At 34.1% G+C, this 26255-nt stretch overlaps 1 protein-coding gene across 5 annotated transcripts in view; it reads right to left on the bottom strand.

The window, feature by feature from the left end:
- Positions 1-26255, bottom strand: part of LOC132713950 (transient receptor potential cation channel subfamily M member 2-like) — a 53079-nt gene that overhangs the window by 25206 nt on the left and 1618 nt on the right. For all 5 annotated transcript variants that reach the window (XM_060696704.1, XM_060696768.1, XM_060696927.1 and 2 more), the window contains exons 2-15: positions 22777-22917; positions 22066-22238; positions 18541-18701; positions 17398-17971; positions 16525-16610; positions 15979-16168; positions 14887-15067; positions 12177-12343; positions 11517-11721; positions 11250-11415; positions 10785-10935; positions 5632-5811; positions 3915-4049; positions 3218-3280 (exon numbers count right to left, since the gene is read on the bottom strand). In XM_060696704.1, coding sequence (XP_060552687.1) covers positions 3218-3280; positions 3915-4049; positions 5632-5811; positions 10785-10935; positions 11250-11415; positions 11517-11721; positions 12177-12343; positions 14887-15067; positions 15979-16168; positions 16525-16610; positions 17398-17971; positions 18541-18701; positions 22066-22238; positions 22777-22906 — 2562 coding nt within the window. In that variant the 5' untranslated portion in view covers positions 22907-22917. The remainder of the gene's footprint in view (positions 1-3217; positions 3281-3914; positions 4050-5631; positions 5812-10784; positions 10936-11249; positions 11416-11516; positions 11722-12176; positions 12344-14886; positions 15068-15978; positions 16169-16524; positions 16611-17397; positions 17972-18540; positions 18702-22065; positions 22239-22776; positions 22918-26255) is intronic.

Genomic DNA, 26255 nt, shown 5'->3' with positions numbered 1-26255 from the left:
TTAAATTGATTTTGGGCTTGTGGGTTATTTAATTCAGCGAGGTTTACATGTCAAAGATATGTGTGTGAATTCTAGTTTATTTATATTCACCACCGGTTGCCAATGTCACAGTTATGATATGAATTTGAGATTTTGGAAACAATTTGACGACAGGTAAAACAACAAAAGAGCAAATAAACGCTTACCTAGGCATGTTTTTCACACCTTTGGCGCTCATAAATGTCCTAATAACAATTGTTTATTGTACTTGACAGTCAAATTGGGCAAGCGTTATTATAGCGTGCTATAAGTCTAAGTCTACTAAAAAAAAAATTTTTTTTTTTTGGAAGTTTTTTTTTTTTTTTTTTTTTTTTTTGGGAGCCAAGGTCTATGAGCGCTCTACTGAGATTAGCGTTATAGTGAAGAGCGAGTTATCGAGGCTACAGTGTACATTCAAATATTTGACAGTAGAAAGTAAGAAGATATTAAAGATGCTCCAATGAAGTTCAAAAGCCAACAAGAAGGCCATGATGACCCTTATATCGCTCACCTTAATATAAATATTCTCCATGACAAGAAATAAGTACATGTAATATTGTAAACTATAAATAAAAGTTCTGATATTCTAGAATTGTAATAAATACTTTCACCAATGACATTTCTTCCTTTAAATATTTGCTCTTAAAAGTTGGAATCAAAAGGAACAGCATTTTTTTGTTCTCACAACCATATCAACTAAACACTTAACCTGTGGGAACTAAAAATATAAGCCGATGCGCTACCAGTATAGAGCCAGCCCAGCCAGTCTGACCAGGCTCTATACATATATTATTGGTTGCTTTTGTATTCTTAAGAATCTAATTTAGAAGTCCCTTAGACTTTGAATGAACTGCTCCAAATTAAAAGCTAGAAAAATCAATACATAAATTCAAGAATTTCAGGGTCATAATGAATGAAAACATGTAATTATCAAAATGATAGCAAAATAAATCCTGAACAACCTCCATGTTTGAGTTATTGGCCTTGTATAGTGAACTCCCATTATGCTCTCAAATAAATATGCAAAGTTCCACACCATTCACTTCAGTAGATCTTCAGTAGATCTGGAGAAACCTTGCACGCAAAAACTTCACCAAAGTGTGACCCTGACACCAGAGCAAGAACAACAGCTTTCCCAATAGTCAAGCTTAAAAACTGTAACATGAGATGTTAGTAAGATACTTCACTAGACTATTCCCTCACCTTAATTTTATAATAAAAGCCTCAATAATGAAGCATTCTTTTTAAGGGGAAAATTTCAGTGAAAATCCATGGGTGTTGGATAGTGACTTTTAAAGTATGTTACTGAAGACATGTTACTTTTAAGTTTTTAAAACATCAGTATCAATACAAGAATTATGGACCAAATCCATGCTGGAAATATTTGTCTCCTGTGGTGATTTAAAATATTGATCATAAAGATGTACCAGGGTTATTAGTGAATGCTTGTGGAGATTGATTTTTGCACAAGAAAACTTTACCAAGAATATTTTAATTTCATAAAGGACTATCATTCAGAAAATATCTATGCTAGAGTTATGGGTCTTGAACAGCAATATTAACAGCTTTAAAGCCAATTTACTCTATTTATGACAGAAAAGCAATTTTTGTGCTTATATATATCTTGTGAGTCATATATAATATTGTGATAACATTTGTACATTACTAAAATGTAAATTTTTATCAGACAATCAGACAATCTGCTGCATAATGACATCATTGGAATAACACCTGCCTGTCTCTGTGCTTTGTTTGAAGCATGATTATAACAAATGGCCAATAGATTTTTGTATTAAACTTGTTTAAATTGTTGATAAAAAAAACATCAGTAACAGTGTTTAAAGTGCTTAAAATGTTAATGCAAATGTCAAACAATGTTGAAAAACTGCAAGCTATAACAATGAACAAAATATGACTGTTACAGTGAAATGCAAGAAAATTATGTTGAAAACTGATCAACGATCAAACACCATGATGAAACAATCTTTGACTTTCAAAATGTATAAAAAACAGCAAAAAAACAAAAACCAAACAAAAATAAAAATGCTAATTGCAAAATGCATAAAAAAGAGTTCATCGTAAAGTGAAAGGTTTTACTCCGGCAGTACACATGTCAAAAGGCTTCACAGGTAAAGTGGACAATGTGAGAACGGAAATCTAACATACAGCATTCAGTTCATAATGTATGAAAAACAATGAATTCCTGATAGCATTTACTATACCACAGCATTTACTATACCACTTTGCTTAAATAAACTTATAAATCATACAAAAAGCATATGACTCTTGGAGGAATATCATGTCAAAGGATTGAAATGCACTATCTATTCAAGAAGAAATAAAAATATTATTCATCAGTTAAATGTTTCAAATTCAAAACAGTGCAAGTCAGTTACACAAGCTTAGTCAGGCATGGATGAAATATATAATTATAGAGGCTACTGAATGAGTGTAGGTTCAATACTGAATTAATTGACGAGTTCAATAAATTTAGTAATGAACCTACATGAATATAATATTTTATTTATCACATATCCAAAATAAGAACTGTTTAGAGGAAAAAAGAATCACTTTTCATTGATGCACTTTTAGTGTAACATTATCATTTATCACAGCTTTACACTATGTTTGTATAACGCAAATGATGTCACGTCAAAATATATGCACGGCCATGCAATACCATTTTTCCGGAGTCGCAAAATGGCATGGGTATGTGATAAAGCAGTTTAATGTATGTATGACTGTGCAGATTAAAATAACGTGAACTTTTCAAACTTACCCTACTCTGAAGCAAACAAAATCAAAACAAGAACCAAAATAAAGCATATACTAAATATATAAATGAACAAAATATGTAAATTAACAAAAGAGAAATGGTGGAAGAAGCATGAATGATGACAACTATAAGCATACAAGAAGTTCTTTTAATGTTACAGTTAATTCCTAATTTATGTTAAAGGTAGGTTCCATTGTTTACCAGCAGCATAAATTACTATTTCAATAATTATCATAACCATCATCTCGCTAGAACCGATTTCGCTATAAATGGTATAAAATGAAAGAAAAATAGAATGGGAAAAGGCCAGGACACAGTATAGTTTACGTTTGTAAGCAGTACCTCTTTCAAACCAATCTCGTAATAAGTGCAGTAGACTGTATATATGTATTATTGTATAAGTAAACATACTTAGTGACCTACCTTCAGATATAGAATGAGGTTATTCAAAGTCTGTGCCATAGTGTCCGAAGTGTCCAAGAGGGCCTTCACAAGAAAAAAATAAATAAATAAAACACATAAGATAAAAATCATAACTAGAAATTTATCCATACATATTCATTAACTGTTGTTTATTAAAAGTGGTAATATGTATTTCCCAAAAATTGACGATGATTCCCCTAATTTAACTAATTTTCTTGTAACAGACATCACACTGCTTAAATGACTAAACCAGTAAATACTAAATCTTCAATAGACAGGTATTGATAGCATAAAATTACGTTTCTAGGTTACAAAACTTATTTCCTTGCAAAATGTATTCTTAGCCAGGCTCTCTATTCTTATTATCTTCATATTTGTTACATGCAAGATTGTTAAGTTTTATAAAAATATATTTCGAACCTATTTTTTTACTCTACAAGAACAAATGCTACTGGAGTCATATGAGGAAACATGAGTGTTACTGAAATAAGGCTTAACCCACATTTCAATATTTCAGAGGCAGGTACCATGACAAAACATGACCTCAGTCAAGCTTAATCCACAACCCCAAGGTTTAGAGGCAAACACATGCTCAACTAGGCCATGGCTCCATTGTTCCCCTTTGGTCCCTTGACCACCTTTTACCTTCCAAACTATTAAAAACACTTATACAATAGAGAAACAAGGTCTGTCTTACATTTGCATACAGGTTCCACAAGGTCTCGATACTCAGAAATTTCTTCAAACTCACTCCATTCTCCATAAACAAGTGTACAAAGTCAACACGATCCTGAACCAGAGCAGTGAACATGGCATCGTACAATGGTAGGTTCTAAAACGAAAAATTGATAAAAAATATATTTCTGACGAAAATACCAAGTCTTTGAAGAAGACTACATGTATTATAAAAATGCATGTTACATATTTAAATGGGTTATCTTCAGAATGTTTCAAACTTGTAGAATACAGTCTAACTTGCCCATGCGACCACGTGTATTAAGCGACTTTTGCCTTAAATGACCACTTTAAATTCCCCCCGGTCATTTTCTCTCTATATCTTTAATGTATTAAGCGACTTTTGCTCAACGCGACCAGCGACCGCTAATTAGTCACCTTATTGACATCAATCTTTTCATTAAACAACCACTTATACCTGTCAAGTAATTGTGTTTTTAGAGAACGCCACCTCGTTATGTCACAAGTGTCAGCAATCAAAACACAACAATAAACGTGTGCAAAACTCTATTTCCCATACCGTTTTAGCGTATGCAAATGAAAATAAGTATACGCGTGACGTGTATTATCCAATAATATCGGATAAACAATGCAACGCTCCGCCCATACTGAGATGGTGTATACGCTTCGCTTGTTGACATTTAGACTGCATTGAATTGACCTTGAACTTTATCAGCCATTAAATTAATCGTAACATATAGATGTAGTTTGTTTATTTCAAATGAAAAAATGCACAACAGAAAACATCTTCACTAATAGGGTTTTCGTGTTGGAGACAAGGAAAAACAACGGAGAAGTTAAACAATTCTGGAAAAAATGTCAAACATGTACGTAATGGATCAAAACTGTTTTGTCAGTTATTTTTACATTTGCATCCGTTTAGATTATCGAAGCGTACTTATTATTCAACATTTATATAAAAAGTTGAAAAACAATCCCATCGAATAAAAAAGATGTCATTTATAAATTTTGACTTTTATATCATGCAGACTGTCTTAAGAGACCGTTTCATTAGGCGACCGATTTTGGTGTTTCCCTTGCCCGGTCGCTTAATACACGTTTGACTGTAATTAGAAAGTTAAAATGTCAACCAAATTTATATTTTCCAAGCTTCAGTTTGAATCAGTTGCAATGAATAGTATATATAAACAGACACTAGTATCACTTTTGGTAGATTTCATACTTGCTGGAAAGAAGCCCCACCCTCATTCCACACTCTCAGAAGAACAACTATTAATTGTCTTACCCCATACAGACAAATTGCAATATCCTCATTCATATCAATAAATCAATATTTATGTCAAAGATCAAAGACCAAAAATTATCAAAATTATTAAATGTCACATTTGGCCTGACACTTCTATCTAGTAAAATAACAAAAGCTTTAGTTTAGTTTATATCAATTTATTTTAGCTCGGCTGTGTTGGAAGTTATAAGCTTATTGAAACACATTAGAATCTGTTCTTGGAACCAACCTGTACTAAGCAATGAGTGTAAAGTTTCTTGCTCAAGGAAACAACGGCTTGCTCCTGGCGGGGTTTGAACGCACGCGGTCAGCAATCCTTATATTACTAGTCTGACGTGTTAACCTCTCGGCCACGCCCAACACAAAAGATTTAGATGATCATGGCAATACAAATATATAAATCTTTAAAATTTATTAAAAATTTTGAAAATACCTTCCAGTATTGTCTATTAGACTGAGTAAAGATCTCATGTCTAGCAATATCACATCGGTTCCAGGCTAGAGCCAGAGACAACTGGGCATTGGCATTTGTCTTGTTGGCCTTCAGTAAAGCATAGAGAATAGCCCTATCTATATCCTTAGTATCTGCCTCTCCCAGATTAAATATGTTTATCTACATCAAAAAAGAAAAATTATCACATCATAAGTTGTTAACAATAAACCTAAAGTTTGCTGGTCCAATATTGTAACTAGAACTCCGCGAGTCGGATGTGTCGCCTTGTGAACAATGTAGTTTAGGGGAAATGGCCAGGACAAAAATGAAATATGAAAAATAACAAAGTGCAATAACTAAAAAAAAAAATAAGTGCAGAGCAGCAGTTTCTGTACACTGCACTTCTTATCAATAAGATCTATCATTCTATGATGTTTCAAGTCCATAGCTTTCATACTTGAGGAGAAATGACCAGGACAAAAATAAAGTAAGAAAATCAACAAAGGGCAATAACTCAAAAATAAGAAATGCAGAGTATCAGTTCTTATGCACTGCACTTCTTTGTAATGAGATCTATCATCCTATGAAGTTTCAAGTCCATAACTTTTATACTTTCGGAGAAATGGCCTGGACAAAAATTAAGTATGAAAATTAACAAAGGGCCATAACTCAAAAATTAAGAAATGCAGAGTACTGATTCTTGTGCACTGCACTTCTCAATAATGAGATCTATCATCCTATGAAGTTTCAAGTCCATAGCTTTTATACTTAAGGAGAAATGGCCCGGACAAAATTAAAGTATGAAAATAAACAAAGGGCAATAACTCAAAAAATAAGAAATGCAGAGTACCAGTTCTTGTGCACTGCACTTCTTCTTAATGAGACCTATCATCCTATGAAGTTTCAAGTCCATGGCTTTTATACATTAGGAGAAATGGCTCGGACAAAAATAAAGTATGAAAATTAACAAAGGGCAATAACTCAAAAATTAGTAAGTGCAGAGTACCGATTCTTGTGCACTGCACTTCTTAATAATGAGATCTATCATCCTATGAAGTTTCAAGTCCATAGCTTTTTTAGTTGAAGAGAAATGGCCCGGACAAAATTAAAGTATGAAAATTAACAAAGGGCATTAACTCAAAAAATAAGAACTGCAGAGTACCGGTCCTTGTGCACTGCACTTCGGGTTATTGAAAGAAGCATGCATACCAAGTTTGAAGTCAATCAGACTTATAGTGACTGAGTTATGCTCCGGACAAGCTTTAGCAGACACCGACAACGACAACGACGCCGACACAGACGCCGCCGCCGCCGCCCACACCGCCGACAAAAGTAACCCCTATATGTCACCTTTTCAAGGCGACACAAGTGTCGCCTTGTGAACAATGTAGTTTAGGGGAAATGGCCAGGACAAAAATGAAATATGAAAAATAACAAAGGGCAATAACTAAAAAAAAAAATAAGTGCAGAGCAGCAGTTTCTGTACACTGCACTTCTTATCAATAAGATCTATCATTCTATGATGTTTCAAGTCCATAGCTTTCATACTTGAGGAGAAATGACCAGGACAAAAATAAAGTAAGAAAATCAACAAAGGGCAATAACTCAAAAATAAGAAATGCAGAGTATCAGTTCTTATGCACTGCACTCTTTTGTAATGAGATCTATCATCCTATGAAGTTTCAAGTCCATAACTTTTATACTTTCGGAGAAATGGCCTGGACAAAAATTAAGTATGAAAATTAACAAAGGGCCATAACTCAAAAATTAAGAAATGCAGAGTACTGATTCTTGTGCACTGCACTTCTTAATAATGAGATCTATCATCCTATGAAGTTTCAAGTCCATAGCTTTTATTCTTAAGGAGAAATGGCCCGGACAAAATTAAAGTATGAAAATAAACAAGAAACATGGCAATGCCATGAAACCAGGTTTTCAATTATCACCATTGTAGATAAATATGTTGTATTTGAAATACAAATACAAGCAACAAACAATGTAACTATGTGCAATGTAAAACATGAATAATGTAGGAGGAATTGCCACTGAAGAAGTGTTCACTATAATATTATGTATAAGGAAAAAAACAAAGGGCCATAATTAGGTCAAAAACTATCCAATCACAAAACCCCGACAATATGTGCCAGGGTGCTTGATGACAAAGCTTCTGTGAAAGTTTGAACAAAATCCGTTGAGAAATGTAGGACGAGTTCAGCACAGAAGAATTTGTTCACTATAATTATATTGATAATTCTGTATAATGAAAAAACAAGTTACAAAGAGGACATGAAATAATATATCATATCTTTTTTAAATTACCTCCAAAGATGATATGACCTTTGACTGCCAAATCAAGTTAAAATCATGTAAACAGGATTTTCAATGTTAATGTCACTGTGACCTTGACCTTGGAGCCAGCCATGCGGAACATGCGTTCTGCACGTCATCTTGATGTGGTAAACATTTGTCTGAAGTTTCATCAAAAATTCTTCAAAGGGTTGAAGAGTTACAGAGCGGACAGGATTTTCAATGTTAATGTCACTGTGACCTTGACCTTGGAGCCAGCCATGCGGAACATGCGTTCTGCACGTCATCTTGATGTGGTAAACATTTGTCTGAAGTTTCATCAAAATTCTTCAAAGGGTTGAAGAGTTACAGAGCGGACACAATTTCAAGTTAAAATCATGTAAACAGGATTTTCAATGTTAATGTCACTGTGACCTTGACCTTGGAGCCAGCCATGCGGAACATGCGTTCTGCACGTCATCTTGATGTGGTAAACATTTGTCTGAAGTTTCATCAAAATTCTTCAAAGGGTTGAAGAGTTACAGAGCGGACAGGATTTTCAATGTTAATGTCACTGTGACCTTGACCTTGGAGCCAGCCATGCGGAACATGCGTTCTGCACGTCATCTTGATGTGGTAAACATTTGTCTGAAGTTTCATCAAAATTCTTCAAAGGGTTGAAGAGTTACAGAGCGGACACAATTTCAAGTTAAAATCATGTAAACAGGATTTTCAATGTTAATGTCACTGTGACCTTGACCTTGGAGCCAGCCATGCGGAACATGCGTTCTGCACGTCATCTTGATGTGGTAAACATTTGTCTGAAGTTTCATCAAAATTCTTCAAAGGGTTGAAGAGTTACAGGGCGGACAGGATTTTCAATGTTAATGTCACTGTGACCTTGACCTTGGAGCCAGCAATGCGGAACATGCGTTCTGCACGTCATCTTGATGTGGTAAACATTTGTCTGAAGTTTCATCAAAATTCTTCAAAGGGTTGAAGAGTTACAGAGCGGACACAATTTCAAGTTAAAATCATGTAAACAGGATTTTCAATGTTAATGTCACTGTGACCTTGACCTTGGAGCCAGCCATGCGGAACATGCGTTCTGCACGTCATCTTGATGTGGTAAACATTTGTCTGAAGTTTCATCAAAATTCTTCAAAGGGTTGAAGAGTTACAGAGCGGACAGGATTTTCAATGTTAATGTCACTGTGACCTTGACCTTGGAGCCAGCCATGCGGAACATGCGTTCTGCACGTCATCTTGATGTGGTAAACATTTGTCTGAAGTTTCATCAAAATTCTTCAAAGGGTTGAAGAGTTACAGAGCGGACACAATTTCAAGTTAAAATCATGTAAACAGGATTTTCAATGTTAATGTCACTGTGACCTTGACCTTGGAGCCAGCCATGCGGAACATGCCTTCTGCACGTCATCTTGATGTGGTAAACATTTGTCTGAAGTTTCATCAAAATTCTTCAAAGGGTTGAAGAGTTACAGAGCGGACAGGATTTTCAATGTTAATGTCACTGTGACCTTGACCTTGGAGCCAGCCATGCGGAACATGCGTTCTGCACGTCATCTTGATGTGGTAAACATTTGTCTGAAGTTTCATCAAAATTCTTCAAAGGGTTGAAGAGTTACAGAGCGGACACAATTTCGTTTGACGCCCGCCCATCCGCCCATCCGCCCATCTGCCCATCCGCCCATCCGCCCGCCATACCCCAATCTAATAACCAGGATTTTCAAAATTGAAAACCTGGTTAACAAAGGGCAATAACTCAAAAAATAAGAAATGCAGAGTACCAGTTCTTGTGCACTGCACTTCTTCTTAATGAGACCTATCATCCTATGAAGTTTCAAGTCCATGGCTTTTATACATTAGGAGAAATGGCCCGGACAAAAATAAAGTATGAAAATTAACAAAGGGCAATAACTCAAAAATTAGGAAGTGCAGAGTACAGATTCTTGTGCACTGCACTTCTTAATAATGAGATCTATCATCCTATGAAGTTTCAAGTCCATAGCTTTTTTAGTTGAAGAGAAATGGCCCGGACAAAATTAAAGTATGAAAATTAACAAAGGGCAATAACTCAAAAAATAAGAACTGCAGAGTACCGGTCCTTGTGCACTGCACTTCGGGTTATTGAAAGAAGCATGCATACCAAGTTTGAAGTCAATCAGACTTATAGTGACTGAGTTATGCTCCGGACAAGCTTTAGCGGACGCAGACGCCGACAACGACAACGACGCCGCCGCCGACACCGCAAACAAAAGTAACCCCTATATGTCACCTTTTCAAGGCGACACAATAAAATTAGGTAGATTTCCAAAACATATCATGAATCTTTTTGGCACAGCATATAATAATGCAACAAAGATATAACAATAAACAGTGTAAATGTTGCACTTTTGTTACATGCTATTCTATTATAAGTGGGAGTGTCATGTTTATCCGTTTATGCCGAGCTTATGATTAAGGAAGCATTTTAGGTAACCAAACAGAATAGAACATAAGCAAACAGAGGGTGACTACTGAACACATGTATAAAATAGTGTGATTTTTGTCGCAGGCATCACAAAATGGCCATTCAGGCCAGGTGATCATTTAACAGAGATGACCTTTAGTAAAGGTTTGACTGTATAGTAAAACAGTCACATGGTATAAAGAACTAAACCAAATTCTGAGTCCAAAAAAAGGAGGCATAATTTTGTCAAAACCTATGGTTTGCATGAATTTTGGGGTAAAGGTTACTGACAAGTATTCAGCATTTTAAAATATTATCATAAATGGTATAGATAAACAAAGGGGAGATAAAAATATAACTGACATTCTTTGTTGATATATATTAATATAAACTTTACCAGTTTTGGAGTATTAAGGGCATCCCTAAGTTGACGAAGACACTCTGCAACTTTCTTTTTGACATTATCTGTCGACTTCCAGGCAAACTTCATCTGAGCAACATGGGTCATCTCCTCATTAAAATCTGGTGGAAATTTGGGTTTGTCCTCACTGAATTATTAAAATAAAACACATTGTTCTACATGAAATAAGGAAAATTACAATTACTTATTAATCAAGATTGACAGAGAGGATGCAGCTGGCATTATTGTACTGCTAGCAGAACTCATTACATTGGTTAGAGCCAAAAAAAAGAAAAAGAAACAAGTTAAAAACATTACCAAAGTCAACATCCTTTTTGCAAATTTGTGAAAGCATATGAACTAACTGGTAAGTAACACTCAATACAAATGTTATTTATAAATAAAGAAATAAAGAGATCAATCATTATCATTATAGAAAAAAAAAAAATTTGCGCTACTCACTTTTTCGGATCTTTAGACAACAGGTAACCGTAAGCTATAAAATCTGCTGCTCTGCCAGAACCGTTGAGAACTAGAACCGGAATGTTCTGCTGGACGGCCTGCCACACAGTCTTCATGGTGTTTACCCCACCCTCCACTACCAGCATTACCACTGGTACATTCACACCTACAAAAACAAAAGTTTAAATACTCATTAAACTGGCAACATATCTCTATATTATACCAATTTTGACAATATGTCTTATTATAAATTATTTATCAACTTACTCTGTGATTCGGCAACTCCAGTCTCGACTTTTTCTGACACATATCTTTCAAAAGTTGATCTAAATTCAATTTCTGCACCAAACTTCCCCTCAGTTCCATCATCAACTAACATAAAATGCGTATGATTATGGTCTAATGGCACATCACGACCTTTCACCTCTGAAACATCCTCTAAACTGTAAGTTGCTGGGAAAATTCCTTCATCCTTTCAGAAATAACAAAAATATACATGTATATACATACAATAATTAACTAAAATGACATAATCGGTATCTGCAAAAAGCCAAAATCTTTATTTTCAAAACTGGAATCAGATTAAAGTTTACTTTACAACTTTTGTAAAACCAAATTGTAATTTGACAGTGTATGATATCTTGAAATTGACCAGTAATGCAAACAAAGGGAAATATGATTTTTAAAGGCTGTAGTGAATAAAATACAAAACAACACCATGTTTGAATAAACACAATGTTTTTGTACAAATTACTTTTCTTAAAGATGAATGTTGCTTACAAAAAAAATACCTGAATCAGGTAACACAAGTATTTGTACAAGAATAGCCATTATTAATCTCAATGTTGAGGGGGCCCCTTTAGTTCATTTCAGGGAGAACCATTAATTAAGTACTAAACAGTATTATGCCATGCCCACTTTACTTACCCCTTCTCCATCCAAAGCTTCCCTGTTTGCAATACAACCCCAAGTAGCAATTCCTAAAGCTACAATATTATTTTCACTGCTGCCAAGTGTTATGAGATGGTCCCTCACAGCTTCTCCCACAAACTGCATCACCCCTGTAGCTGTCCCTCCAGTGATAATCCACGCCCCTGTTAATATAAAATAAACTTATCTTTAAATAACATAAAATAAACTTTTAAACTACTTCAACGAATGTAAATCAACAAGTAACTGTATCTTTTTCATAGAATTTTATATCAATGACTTATTGAAACTTCTTCAAAGGGCCATGGTTATCTAATAATAGAACTAAGGGCTGAAAACGACTCATGCTCATATTAAAAATGACACAAAGTTTACTAGCATACACACTAAAATTTCAATCTTACAGCTTCTATTTTTTTATATCCATCCTAAGAAACAATGTTAAATGGATGCTATGTATCTTGATGAGAAACAAAGTAAGTGCAAAACTCAGAAATCTGTCCATTAGCAAAAGCAGAATAACTCTTCAAAGACAAACCAGTAAACTATATATTCAAACAAACCAGTAAAATTTGAATCAAACAGACCAGTAAACTATGAATCAAACAGACCAGTAAGCTATGAATCAAACAGACCAGTAAACTATGAATCAAACAGACCAGTAAACTATGAATCAAACAGACCAGTAAACTATGAATCAAACAGACCAGTAAACTATGAATCAAACAGGCCAGTAAACTATGAATCAAACAGGCCAGAAAACTATGAAATCAAACAGGCCAGAAAACTATGAAATCAAACAGGCCAGTAAACTATGAATCAAACAGGCCAGAAAACTATGAAATCAAACAGGCCAGTAAACTATGAATCAAACAGGCCAGTAAACTATGAATCAAACAGGCCAGTAAACTATGAATCAAACAGGCCAGTAACCTATGAATCAAACAGACCAGTAAACTATGAATCAAAACAGGCCAGTAAACTATGAATCAAACAGGCCAGTAAACTATGAATCAAACAGGCCAGTAAACTATGAATCAAACAGACCAGTAAACTATGAATCAAACAGGCCAGTAAACTATGAATCAAACAGGCCAGTAAACTACGAATCAAACAGGCCAGTAAACTATGAAATCAAACAGGCCAGTAAACAAGAATCAAACAGACCAGTAAACTATGAATCAAAACAGGCCAGTAAAACAAGAATCAAACAGGCCAGTAAACAAGAATCAAACAGGCCAGTAAACAATGAATCAAACAGGCCAGTAAACTATGAATCAAACAGGCCAATAAACTATGAATCAAAAAGGCCAGTAAACTACGCATCAAACAGACCAGTAAACTATGAATCAAACAGACCAGTAAACTATGAATCAAACAGGCCAATAAACTATGAATCAAACAGGCCAGTAAACTACGAATCAGACAGGCCAGTAAACTATGAATCAAACAGGCCAGTAAACTAAGAATCAAACAGACCAGTAAACTATGAATCAAACAGGCCAGTAAACAAGAATCAAACAGGCCAGTAAACAAGAATCAAACAGGCCAGTAAACTATGAATCAAACAGGCCAATAAACTATGAATCAAACAGGCCAGTAAACTACGCATCAAACAGACCAGTAAACTATGAATCAAACAGACCAGTAAACTATGAATAAAACAGACCAGTAAACTATGAATCAAACAGGCCAGTAAACTATGAATTCAAACAAACCAGTTAACTATGAAATCAAACAAGCTAGTAAACTATGAATCAAACAAACCAGTAAGTTATGAATCAAACAAACTAGTAAACTATGGAAAAAAAATAAACCAATAAGTTATGAATCGAACAGACCAGTAAACTATGAATCAAACAGACCAGTAAACTATGAATCAAACAGACCAGTAAACTATGAATCAAACAAACAAGTTAACTATGAAATCAAACAGGCCAGTAAACAAGAATCAAACAGACCAGTAAACTATGAATCAAACAGGCCAGTAAACAAGAATCAAACAGGCCAGTAAACAAGAATCAAACAGGCCAGTAAACAATCAAGAATCAAACAGGCCAGTAAACTATGAATCAAACAGGCCAATAAACTATGAATCAAACAGGCCAGTAAACTACGCATCAAACAGACCAGTAAACTATGAATCAAACAGACCAGTAAACTATGAATCAAACAGGCCAGTAAACTATGAATCAAACAGACCAGTAAACTATGAATCAAACAGGCCAGTAAACTATGAATCAAACAGGCCAGTAAACAAGAATCAAACAGGCCAGTAAACAAGAATCAAACAGGCCAGTAAACTATGAATCAAACAGGCCAATAAACTATGAATCAAACAGGCCAGTAAACTACGCATCAAACAGACCAGTAAACTATGAATCAAACAGACCAGTAAACTATGAATAAAACAGACCAGTAAACTATGAATCAAACAGGCCATTAAACATTAATTCAAACAAACCAGTTAACTATGAAATCAAACAAGCTAGTAAACTATGAATCAAACAAACCAGTAAGTTATGAATCAAACAAACTAGTAAACTATGAAATCAAATAAACCAATAAGTTATGAATCAAACAAACTAGTAAACTATGAAATCAAATAACCAATAAGTTATGAATCAAACAAACTAGTAAACTATGAAATCAAATAAACCAATAAACAAAGGATCCAACAAACTAGTCAACTATAAATTAAACAGACCTGTAGTAGTTGCAGCATTTATAAGACCTCTCTTGAAGACAGCTTTGAGTCGAGGATTCAGGTCAAACCTCTGTGCCCCGCCGGTCACTGATATAAGAAGTTTTGGGATAGGTAACTTCCAATGCTCTGTCAATAAGGTCCAAAGATTTTCCATCTCAGTTGTAGGGCATAAGCGGATGTACTGACAAATAAGAATAAGGATCATTAATACATTTTAAAATGAAAGGAAATAAATACATACATAAATAAAAATCTGTAAAATGGTATGGGTAATTGTTAAAAGTAAATAAAGTGATTGTTTTAAAAATATGTAACTGCAAATGTACTTTATAATGACTTTGTCACAGTGAAGCAAGTACTGATGACCAAAAACCATTTTACAGTAAAGGAGACCGAGGGCTAGATTACCAGCCAATTGTTTCCAAGAAAGATGAGAACGGTCGCACAAATTGTTCCATTGCATTCTTTTTATTATTCTATTATTACCCAGTTAATTTGTGTAAAGTGCATGTCAAGCTTTGAAGTCATGACTGTTTAATTGTTGATATTTAGGTATTTTAATGTTAAAATAAGATGCTGAGGAATGAAACAAATAGTATAGACCTTTGACAAACAACAAGATTTATGACTGCCCAAATGAAATAGTTAAAAGCAGTGAATTGACTTCTCTTCTAATATATTGACAGCAGCATAATTCATCATGAATGAGGTAAAGAAGCCTATTAATATTTAAAATGAATAAAAGTTGGTTTATAAAGAATTTATTTTAGTTTGATTGTGTAGGAAGGTATTAGCTTATAGGCACACTTTCGAATCTGTTCCTGGAACCAATTAGTACTAAGCAATGAGTGCAAAGTTTCTTCCTCAAGGAAGCAAGGACTCACCCCTGACGGGGTTTGAACCCATGCAGAAAGTGATCATTATATAAAATAAAACAATCAGTCTTTCATATAACAAACTTTTCATGTAATTAACATTAGTATATTAAGCCACTTTGAAATTTTAATTTTAGGGCTTTTTTTTGTTTTGTTTTTTTACACAAAGGCAAGTAGCATCTTTATCAAAAATAAAAATCAGAGGAAAAAATCCTACAGGCGAGTTGTATGACTCCTGTCCAAACCCCTGAAATTGTATGACACCAAAAGAGTCAGTGGGGGCAACCTCTGTGTGTGTTTTATGATGCCATATATTTTTCTCTATATAGCGATGTTTATGAAAATCTGGAACTTCAATATCATTCATCTCATGCCACTCTACTGAACGTCCACACTGACAATTGTTCCTGGGAAATAAAATTTAAAACATGCATTATAGAAAGTTTCCAACTTTTACAATATTTACCTCTATCTATGCAGTATATCACTTTTTTCATCAATTGTCAATTAATCAAACTCACCCACTGTTTCTTTCTAAATAAAATGAATTCCTGTAATTACATCAATTTAAACACAGTTTCTGTTTCGTTGTTTCATTTTTTTTTTTATTTTTTTTTTAATTTTTATAAATATCATAAAGGAAACATTAAAAGACAACAGAATAATTCTTCTTCTTGAAATCATAAGATAAGCTCATGTACAAAGACATAAAATATTTAATTTACAATGAAACTTGATAGCTTAATAAAATATTTAAACATACTTGGCAGACTTTTTATCCTGAACATACACTTTGCAGATTCTCTGCAAAAACTTGCCACCCTGAGTTACAAAATTTGCTAATTGTATCTGAAAATAAGAATAAAAATATCTTAAAATTGCTTATATATAAAAATGTTATCTAAATGATTTCATCAACAATATTGCCTTTAATATCGGAAATTATAAGTTACTTTGTATATGCCTGCAAAACAACAATTTCTATGTTTGAATGAATGCCAAACCTTTAAAGAAACCTTAACTTAATGACCTTTGACCCAGTTACCTCATAGGAGGTCTGGTGGGTAAAGGTCATCAGGGTGCATGCATCTGTTAAGTTTGTAGACTGTAGGACTTCTGTGTTGTAGTGAACATTAAAGTTTTGTGACAATAAAAGCAATGTGCTCAATAAAGGGGTATAAAAAAGTCAGAAACTATGGAGAAACATTCTTACATCATTTTTTAAGAAACGTTTATGAAAATGTCATAAAACAAATTGCAAAAATCAAAAATATATTCATACATTATAAAAATTTGTTGCTCTATGTTGGGGCAATTTTTTTTGTCTTGTTAAACGTAAATTAGTACTTTTGAATAATGAAATAAAAGCAATCACTAGCTTACAGTATATACAATGGGACTCTTAATAACATATTTCGTAAGTTTTTAGTTAATACAATGTACCTTGCATGTACTTGTTTCAGAGATACTCAGGAAAAACAGATATTGGAATATTATCCAAGTGTAAAAGGGCTCCCATGTAAACCTAAATTATGTTTATAAGTGGTATTATACCACATGAATCATTTAGTCAACTGTCCCAGAAAGTTTGAAACAAAGTAAATCACCACAACAATTGTTTTTACAAGAAACTTACATTATCCAGCTCTTTATCAGTGCAGTTTTGGATGTCTGAGTGACATGTGGACATGGACATCACTTTGTGAGGCGATTTCTTTAGAATCGGGCCTGCCATGTTGGTTATGCTTGATCGAATATCCTTCGTTTTTTCATTATTAAGTGTATATGTGCCGTTACTCTTTACTGACTCGTGATCAGACTCATGTGGCCGTAAGTTGACAGGAGATCTTTGATAGGCAGTGTTAGTATATGAGTAAGATCCTTGCGTATCATTCGTCAACTCATTGTCCTTTTTCTTTTTACGTTTCTTACTCTTCTTCTTGTAATGTTTTTCTAAATTTTCTTCATCGAAAAAGTTTTCTTTTCTCTCATCAGACTTTGGCGGCCTGGGTATTTTACTTTTTTCCCTTGGGGTTTTTCCTGATGGTTGATAACTGCCCTGAAATGGGTCATCTGTGTTCATAGAACCAAGCATTTCATCATAGGTATTGTGACGCCCAAGAGTATATCGTGGAGTTCGGGAAATACTATCAATATAGGCGTCTGAAAGTTCACGTTCTACAGGTCTCACATCTTCTTTCTTTTTCAACCTAACAAGAATACATAAATATAAAAATATTCACATGAAAAAGAACTATTTTACAGATAAACAAAGTCTACATTGAAAATGATATACAAGTCATATGATCTATCAACAATTACTGGAAACTACTATTTACCTAACTACAGATATACATGTAGAGATATATGGAGAAAACACTTGTAACAATTCTCATACATTGGCTGTAACTATTATACTAAGTAATTGAAACTTAAAATGTGTCCACAGGTTATGGATGCCCCCACCTTCCACTGTTTTGTCAGTCTATGAACAGACAGCTTGATGGACAAGGGCAAAACTTTATCCCATCCCTAATTAGTAAGGACATTATCAAAATTGAAATCATCAAAGATGATTTATATGCACATATAACTAAAATATCACATTCATTCAATCTTTTGAATGTCAGCTGTAATAAGAATACTTGAAGTATTGCTGTAATAAGAATAATTGAAGTATTAACAAGTTCTAAAGTTCTAGCTTGGAATTAATCCTCAATTAACAATAAAACATTTTAAATATAAAAGGTTTCCATTACAAACTGTTTTAGATACAAACCTTCTTATAGGGCTACTATCAGATCCAGTAACCACCCTGGTTATTTCCCCTGAGCCTCGTTCTGGTGAACTATGTGAACTGTGACCAGTAACATTTTCATCATTATAATCAAAGGAAAACTGACTAGTTGTATGCTTCTCATCTTTTGAACTGGCTTGTACCTGCATAATTAAATGAACAAGAAAATGATATTCAATCAAATCACAGGAAACTGATAGGGTTTGGTACTTGTATTATTCTGAAAAACTTGTAAGTACTCAGACTAAAGCTTTGTGTAAAGGGGAGCGGTGGCCTAGTGGTTAAGGTGTCTGCATCTCAACCCAGGAATCATGGGTTTGAGCCCTAATCAGGTCACATACATGTTTCCTTATATGACTGACACCAGTACTGGTTACAGGAAGAGGACTCAAAAAACTTGTTTTGCAATCAAATAAATATGTTTAAACCAAAACTTTGTGTTATAAGAAATCCAAGGTCTTGAGTGTATAAATTTAAATATAATTGCTTTAAATGGTTGACAACACATCTAAGTACATCCAGTAGATGACAGATTGAGTTTAACCTTTTACCTGATATAGACGAGTTTTGACTTCTTTTTGCCCACTCCCCCACTCCCTTGAGGCCTCAAACAGCAAAAAAAATGCCCTATTTAGGCCCCAAACACTGTTTTTTGTTTGAGAAATGTTGTTTAAAAAAGTGATCAATTTTTCGGCGCCGGTCCCCATCAAAATGATACATCAAGGGTTGCCACAAGGGGGATGTGCCCCTTCTGTTTGGGGGGTTTGAAGGGCGCGGTAGTCTCAACCAAGAAAATTTTGGGCATGTAACAGGCTAAAAATGGCCTCAGGTCGATTGTAAGGTAACGTGAAACGCTGAAAAGCGTTTTAGTCTATCTCAATGCAGCACTTTGAAATCAGTTTTGATTGGAAAAAAACAATGCAAAATAGTGATTTTAAGAAAGTTGAATAGTACAGCATTGGCCCTAAAAGTCACAGACACTTGGGGTGTAGAGCTTAAAACGCCTTTAAAATCCAAATAAAATGTATATTTGTCAATCCCAGCACATGTACTGATCATATATATCAAAAAACTTAATATAAGCCGTTTTGAAAAAATTTCATATTTCAACGTCTAGAATAATATGTGTAATACACCCCAAGTGTCTGTGCTAAAAGTCACTGTTACATTACTTGATATTTCCTGAAAAATTAATAAAATATTTAAACCAGTGACAGAAATGGTTTCCCAACCCCCATTCACCTTAAATTTCACCTAATTCTTCAGTAAATGTTTATAACAGCTACCTACATATCTGAGATATTAATCAATAAATAAAGGTGCAATGAGAAACAAAAAGGGTGACTTCAGCATAAACTAGTGAATATTTGCACCCTGGAAAATTTTCAAGAAGAATATAAAATTTTCTTATCTGTAAATAAAGCAATATAAATATGAAGTGCTTTATTTTTATGTTTCTAAAACCGTTATAACACAGATAACGTTTCATAAAATTCAAAATGATGTTTTATTTAATGACCACTTGTGAAGATTAGCCATAAATTTCAAATAATGTAATGACAAATTTATTACACATTGAGTCATAATTTTAAGACTCCTCCCATAAAAAAAATCTCATTACTTCAATAAAATCGTCTTTGATTATTTGAACAGTTCTTTTCTTTCTATTTACATAAATTACATATGTTATATGATGACAGGAAATATTTTAATCAAACTATGGTTTACAAAAGGTTGATTTTACCAATGTGTCTGCCAGTGATGTACAGATACCCATCATGGGTCTTTCTGTACAAAAGACAGCCAATAAACTACCTTATTACATGCCTTTCAGTGGACAGGGAAATTATACTGTGATAAATTCACAGTGAAATTATTTCACAGTGAAATTATAAAATACATTTTTCACAGTAGCCAAACTTAATCTAAATGTGGAAAATTGAAAAAAAATTATTTAATATCTTAAACAAGTGGAAATATCATAAGAAATACATGCTGTCATGAGTAAAACATGCTTTATTACAAGGAGCATCTTAAAATCTGCTACACAAATCATTTTATAAAATGTAACAAACTTCGTCAACTTTTACAGAATTGTTTTTCAACAAGAACAATGTAACTTCATGAGTGAGAGCACATGTTGTTATGCGTGAAAAAATCAGTAAACTGACTCAAAATCCTAAAAAAGCATAAAATAAATAGAATATTTGTTTCTTTTATATGTAAGATCAAAATATATTTCACTCTTGAACACCAGCTCTTCTACTTTCACACATGGTTATGCCACTCCTGAAAATATTACATCAGGTGTTCACTCTGTGAAATATATTTCGATCTTATATGCAAAACAAACCAATGCCCTCTATATAAAACATGCAAGCATGACTTATGTACTTAGCCAGAGATCTGCCGAGAATTTGAAAGTACTGGGCCCTGGGCCCACTTGGTCTGAAAATGATGGGCCATTTTGACCAAAGTACGGGCCTTGGGAAAATAAGTAAAAATTGACCTAAATGACTGTTAAAATTTTTGTAGATAATTGAATTTCCTTTGTAATGGAACTTAAATCATATTTTATGACAAGTGGTTCACATATTATTCAGTATTTAACAGAAAAGATAACCAATAATTTTAAAAAATGCCTAGAAAGTAACTTTCTAACTAATATTAATTGCAGGCAAAACATTTTTTCAAATGGCTGATCAAAAATCTGATTTGCATAATTTATCCACATAATTTCGAATGTCTAATACTCTGCATTATCCATTTAATTGTTCTTACTTTTGCACCAAATGTCCCTGTCACAATGTATATTGACGGATTTTATTACTCCTTGTATGCCTCTGTGTAGAAAGCATACATCAAAGACACTTGCCGACAGACTTTTTGATCATGGAAACAGTCATGCACAATGTTTCCCTGATTGGTTAATTGCCCTGTCAAATATTCTGATGACGAAAGAGACATATTTTTTTTACACTTCATCAGCCAAAGTGTGTAAGAAACTTGAGTGACCTAAGGGGAATTCAAGATGTACACCTGTCACTTACAGCTTTTCTAAAAATAGCAACACTTTTTTTTTCAGTTACTGATAATCATTTTTAATATTAAGTAGTTGTATAATTTTTTTGTTTGTTTGTTTTATTGGATTTAATTCACGGTAGGAGAAATGAGTATCTGATTATGAAAAGAAATGCGATAAGTAAATAAAGTGAACAAAAGCTATAGGTGAATGGATAAACTCAAGAATATGCGTAATTACAGGGGAATGGGTAACTGTTGCTGTTGGTACCAGTTTTGACTGGATGACTAAATAACCCAGCGGACAGTTTTGTTTTCATATAAGTCTGGCACAGATTTTAGATGCGCCCTTGGCTCTTTGCTGCCGATTTTCCTGCGCCATTCACATTTTTTTAGCGCCAATGGCGCAAAATCGCGTCCTCGGCAGATCTCTGACTTAGCCCAAAATAGAATTGAACAAATTGAACAGAAACATTTGAAATGTACCGTAGCTAAATTTGGTGATTGCCAGGATACCCTAGTTCCTAGACTTCTGCTGGTTTCTCGGTCTCTCTCATCATAATCATACTGCTCCAGTGGTATAGGACTAGCTCGTCCATGGTGTGGAGGTCTCGAATCTCCTGCCCTGATACCAGGGCCGAGGTTTCTTGACATCTGACCTGCATTTAAATATTGGATTATTGTAATTTATTAGTTTATACAAATTTATTTTAGTTGGATTGTTTTGGATGCTATAAACGTATTGAAACACTCTCGAATCCGTTCCTGGAACCAACCAGTACTAAGCAATGAATGTAGTTTCTTCCTCAAGGAAACAATGGCTTGCCCCTGGCAGGGTTTGAACCAGTGTGGTCAGCAATCCTAAGGTTACTAGTCCGACATATTAACCACTCGACCACGCCGCCATATTTATTACAATTCAGAAAAAAAAAATTCAAGAGGTAACTTACCTACAGTTAACAACAACTACTGATGAATTTATTCTCTCATGCAATTGTTTTTATTATTTTTCAATGTTTAGTGTAGTTAAATGGATAAACTGCCTCCCACTTACTACTTTCGTCTTACGAAAATGTCTTTTAAGTGCAAGTGCAATTTTCAAAATTCACTAGCATTTTGCAAGTACAGAAGTTGAAATTCAAAACTCTGAAAAAGCCACTGATTTTCTTGATTACAATAGCCCAAGTTGTAACTTACCACTAGTTTTATTGATGGTTGTTGGTGAATGTACTGGAGATGGTAAATTGCTGGGTATAGCTTCTAAATTATCAAGGGTTCTTTCGGATGCAACACTTTCTTCTCTTTGGTAGGAAACATGGCTACTCATTCTCCACACATCTGAAATCATACATTTATGTTGTGATTCTTTTAACTCAGTAAAACAGACAAAAGTATCCAAATATACTTATAACAGCAACTTCTTATTTCTTAACTTTCTGGCAAAATGGAACAAAAAACTGATTTTCCCTGGTGATATTCAAGGAAATCATCAAAACTTCTCAGAGATATATCAATGCCAATGTAGAGCTAAATTTGGGCCTTATTCCCACATGAAAAAAGTATATATTTTTCCCCAATTACAGAACAATTTTCCCATTTAAAATCTTACAGTATAAAGAAAATCTGTTTGGGTAATTGTCATCCTGGGTATTACAAATATGCACCTGGGTATCTTTTGGTATACTAGACAGTACCCACCAGGGCCGGCAAAATCTGATTTTATATATTGGTTTGTTATAACATAAAGTATTTCTTAACTTGTCCGTATGATATTTATATAGTAAATTCTTGAAAATTTCCACTTGTCCAGAGAGGCTGTGGGACAACCTGGGCAATACTGACAATTGATTTTGCCACCCCTGCCCATCCATGTAAAAGGTTCTCATTGTAGCCTAAAAATACTGAACAGCACATGAGAATTAAAATGCCATAATGTGGCTCATGATTACTGTGAAAAAATGACTGGGTTTTTCCATTGGAACTGCATTCCTTTTCACCTCCCTTTCCATTGTTGCTTGAGCATAAGTCCTAAGGCCATACAAATAAGAATACAAGTCAGTCTGCTTGACTTTAGACATAATTTTGTTGTTGTTGTTATGGTTAAGCTGGTTTATCTTCTTTCTGTTTTATGATATCATAAAAAATATGCATGATGTGCAAATTAGTGTATTAAAGCTAGAATTTTTAAGAAATTGTTTATATTTGTTGAAAATATGTTGCTATTCATATGTGATCAAACTAAAAAACCAACCAACCTATTCTAGGAGGGAGGAAGGGGGCTTCACTCATATTTATGAGAATCCCCCCCCCCCCATTTTTTCTGAGGCAAGGGGAAAAATTTACATAGAGAAAGAAAGAAAAAGATCAACAAATGTAATAAATTTTCACCTTTACATGAAAATCACCCCTGTTTTTTCAAATCCTAAAATAGACTATATGAAAGGTTACCCAAAAACATTTCCGGGTACCATGAAGCAGTTTTGAGGGGCAGCAAGAGATACCCAAATACACCAAAATATTACCCAAACATACTAATAATAAATGTTTTATACTCAAAAAGTACTGTTTTAATTATGAATACAACATACACTAACACTAAGATATAGTCAAACATACCCAAATATACATTTTCTTATCATTGTGTTTTGAACCAAAGTATACCCAAATACAGTATACAGACTTCCCGAAATACGTCGGTCCGACGGACATGTCCGATAAATTTTGATCAGGTCCGACAATTTTTTATTCCGGATCGGTCCGACTGTCCGGCTTTTATCCAAGCCGCATGTATACAAAATGGCGTCGCTAAAGGTGCCAAACCTGGGAAAAAACGAAAATCTACGTCAGAAGAGTGCGCAGAACAGCAATAAAAGGATGAAAAGAATAGACCTGAGACAAAATTTCATGAAAAATGGAAGCAGAACCATGAATTATTGGTGTATGACGGGGAGAAGATGAAAATGCGCTGTACGGATAGTGCCGATTTTTACGGCGAAAAAATAAAAGACGAAAAGTGTCTTAGAAATACAAACACAAGTTTTTCTTTGATTTTGATCAATTTTATTTGGTCCGACAGATTTTGTTTCGGTCCGACAGATTTTCATGGTTTGTCAGACCGAATGTCTGACAGTTTTTTTCAACTTTCGGGAAGTCTGCAGTATACTCCATTAAAGCCATTAAAATATTATAAAGAAAACAATACGATGGACACTTGTATATGATATGAAATTTCAACAAAATTATACCCAAAAAATTTAAATGTAGACAATAAATATTATCATATCTTTATCTTAAATTACAAGTACATTGTAGATCTATATTATTCATTAATGAACAAATAAGCAAATGTCACAAGTTTATTTTCTTATAACATATGAACTGCCTATTTCAACTATAGCCGACTGATCGGTCATATCATTTTATAAATATTAACACATTTTCTCTTATAATCTATATTTTATACAAACAAAAATGAATATTGCTATATTTGGGTATATTTGGGTATATTTGGATATTTCTTGCTGCCAGTTTTGAAAGTGTCAGGGTATATCAAGTATACATCAAAGTACACTGACTGGGTGCCTACAAGTCCTGGTCGCCTCTGTGGTTGAGGGGTTAGAGTCGATGACTTCTAATCCAGTTACTCCTCTGGTGTGGGTTCGATCCCCGGGAGATGCTATGGTAGTTTAGCACCGAGGAAGGTAGTCTAGTACTGGTGTAACTCTCCAAGAACGATGGTTAGGAAACTACCTGCCTATATGACTGAAATACTGTTGGGAAAAGGCGTAAAATGAAACAAACAAACAAAAAAAGCCTACAAGTCCTGGTCAGGGTGCACATTTTTCTCACCTTAATTGTGACATTTGACACCCAATGGCAGACCTGACTGCATATAGCTCAGAGTTTAATTCACATTGCTCTGTGACCCTGTGAAAATTCCAGGAACAATTTCAAATTATATAGGGGAGTATGTCATGGTTCAGAAATGTTCACTATTGATGGGAGATGTGCAAGTGACTGGATAGCTCAGTCAATAGAGCTGCAGATAAGAATGTCACAGGTCCTGGGTTTGAGTCACGGTCAGGCTACACATTTTTCTCACTCTCAGAGTACATGTTAATTGAAGCAAATGAAAGACTTGAATTTGTCTCAGAGAGACTTTGTGTGACAAATTCAAGTCTTTCATTCGCTTCAATCAACATGTTAAAACTGGAAAAGAGTCAACTCGGCCCTATACCAACTCGGCACGGGTCAACTCGGCACGGGTCAACTCGGCACGGGTCAACTCGGCCCACTTTACAAAAATATATATAACGTATTAACTTTGCTTTGCATGTTGTTAAGGTAAATGAATAATAAGAAATATCTTATTATTATATAATAATACATGTACTTCTTCTGAAATAAAGTATATTTAGAAAAAAATGTTATTTATCTGTCTTGCAGATTCGATAAAATTAATATAGATCTAGATTCTAATAAAATGTGTTTGTAAAGTAATATTTAAAAAGAAATGAAACAAAAACGTGTTTACTTAATATCATAAGCTTCTAATTAAATCTTACGTATAAGCGCATTGATTGTTGCCGAAATTCATTTGCACGTGTAATACGTTTTTTTTTTCTATCAAATAGAAAGACCTTGTCTGTGCATTATCTAGTTAAAGTAATAAAGAA

The sequence above is a fragment of the Ruditapes philippinarum genome, unplaced genomic scaffold, assembly GCF_026571515.1.
Source record: "Ruditapes philippinarum isolate M1 unplaced genomic scaffold, ASM2657151v2 ctg167_1_1_1_1, whole genome shotgun sequence".
Taxonomy (NCBI): Eukaryota; Metazoa; Mollusca; class Bivalvia; order Venerida; family Veneridae; genus Ruditapes; species Ruditapes philippinarum.
This window is presented reverse-complemented; position numbering and strand designations above follow the sequence as displayed.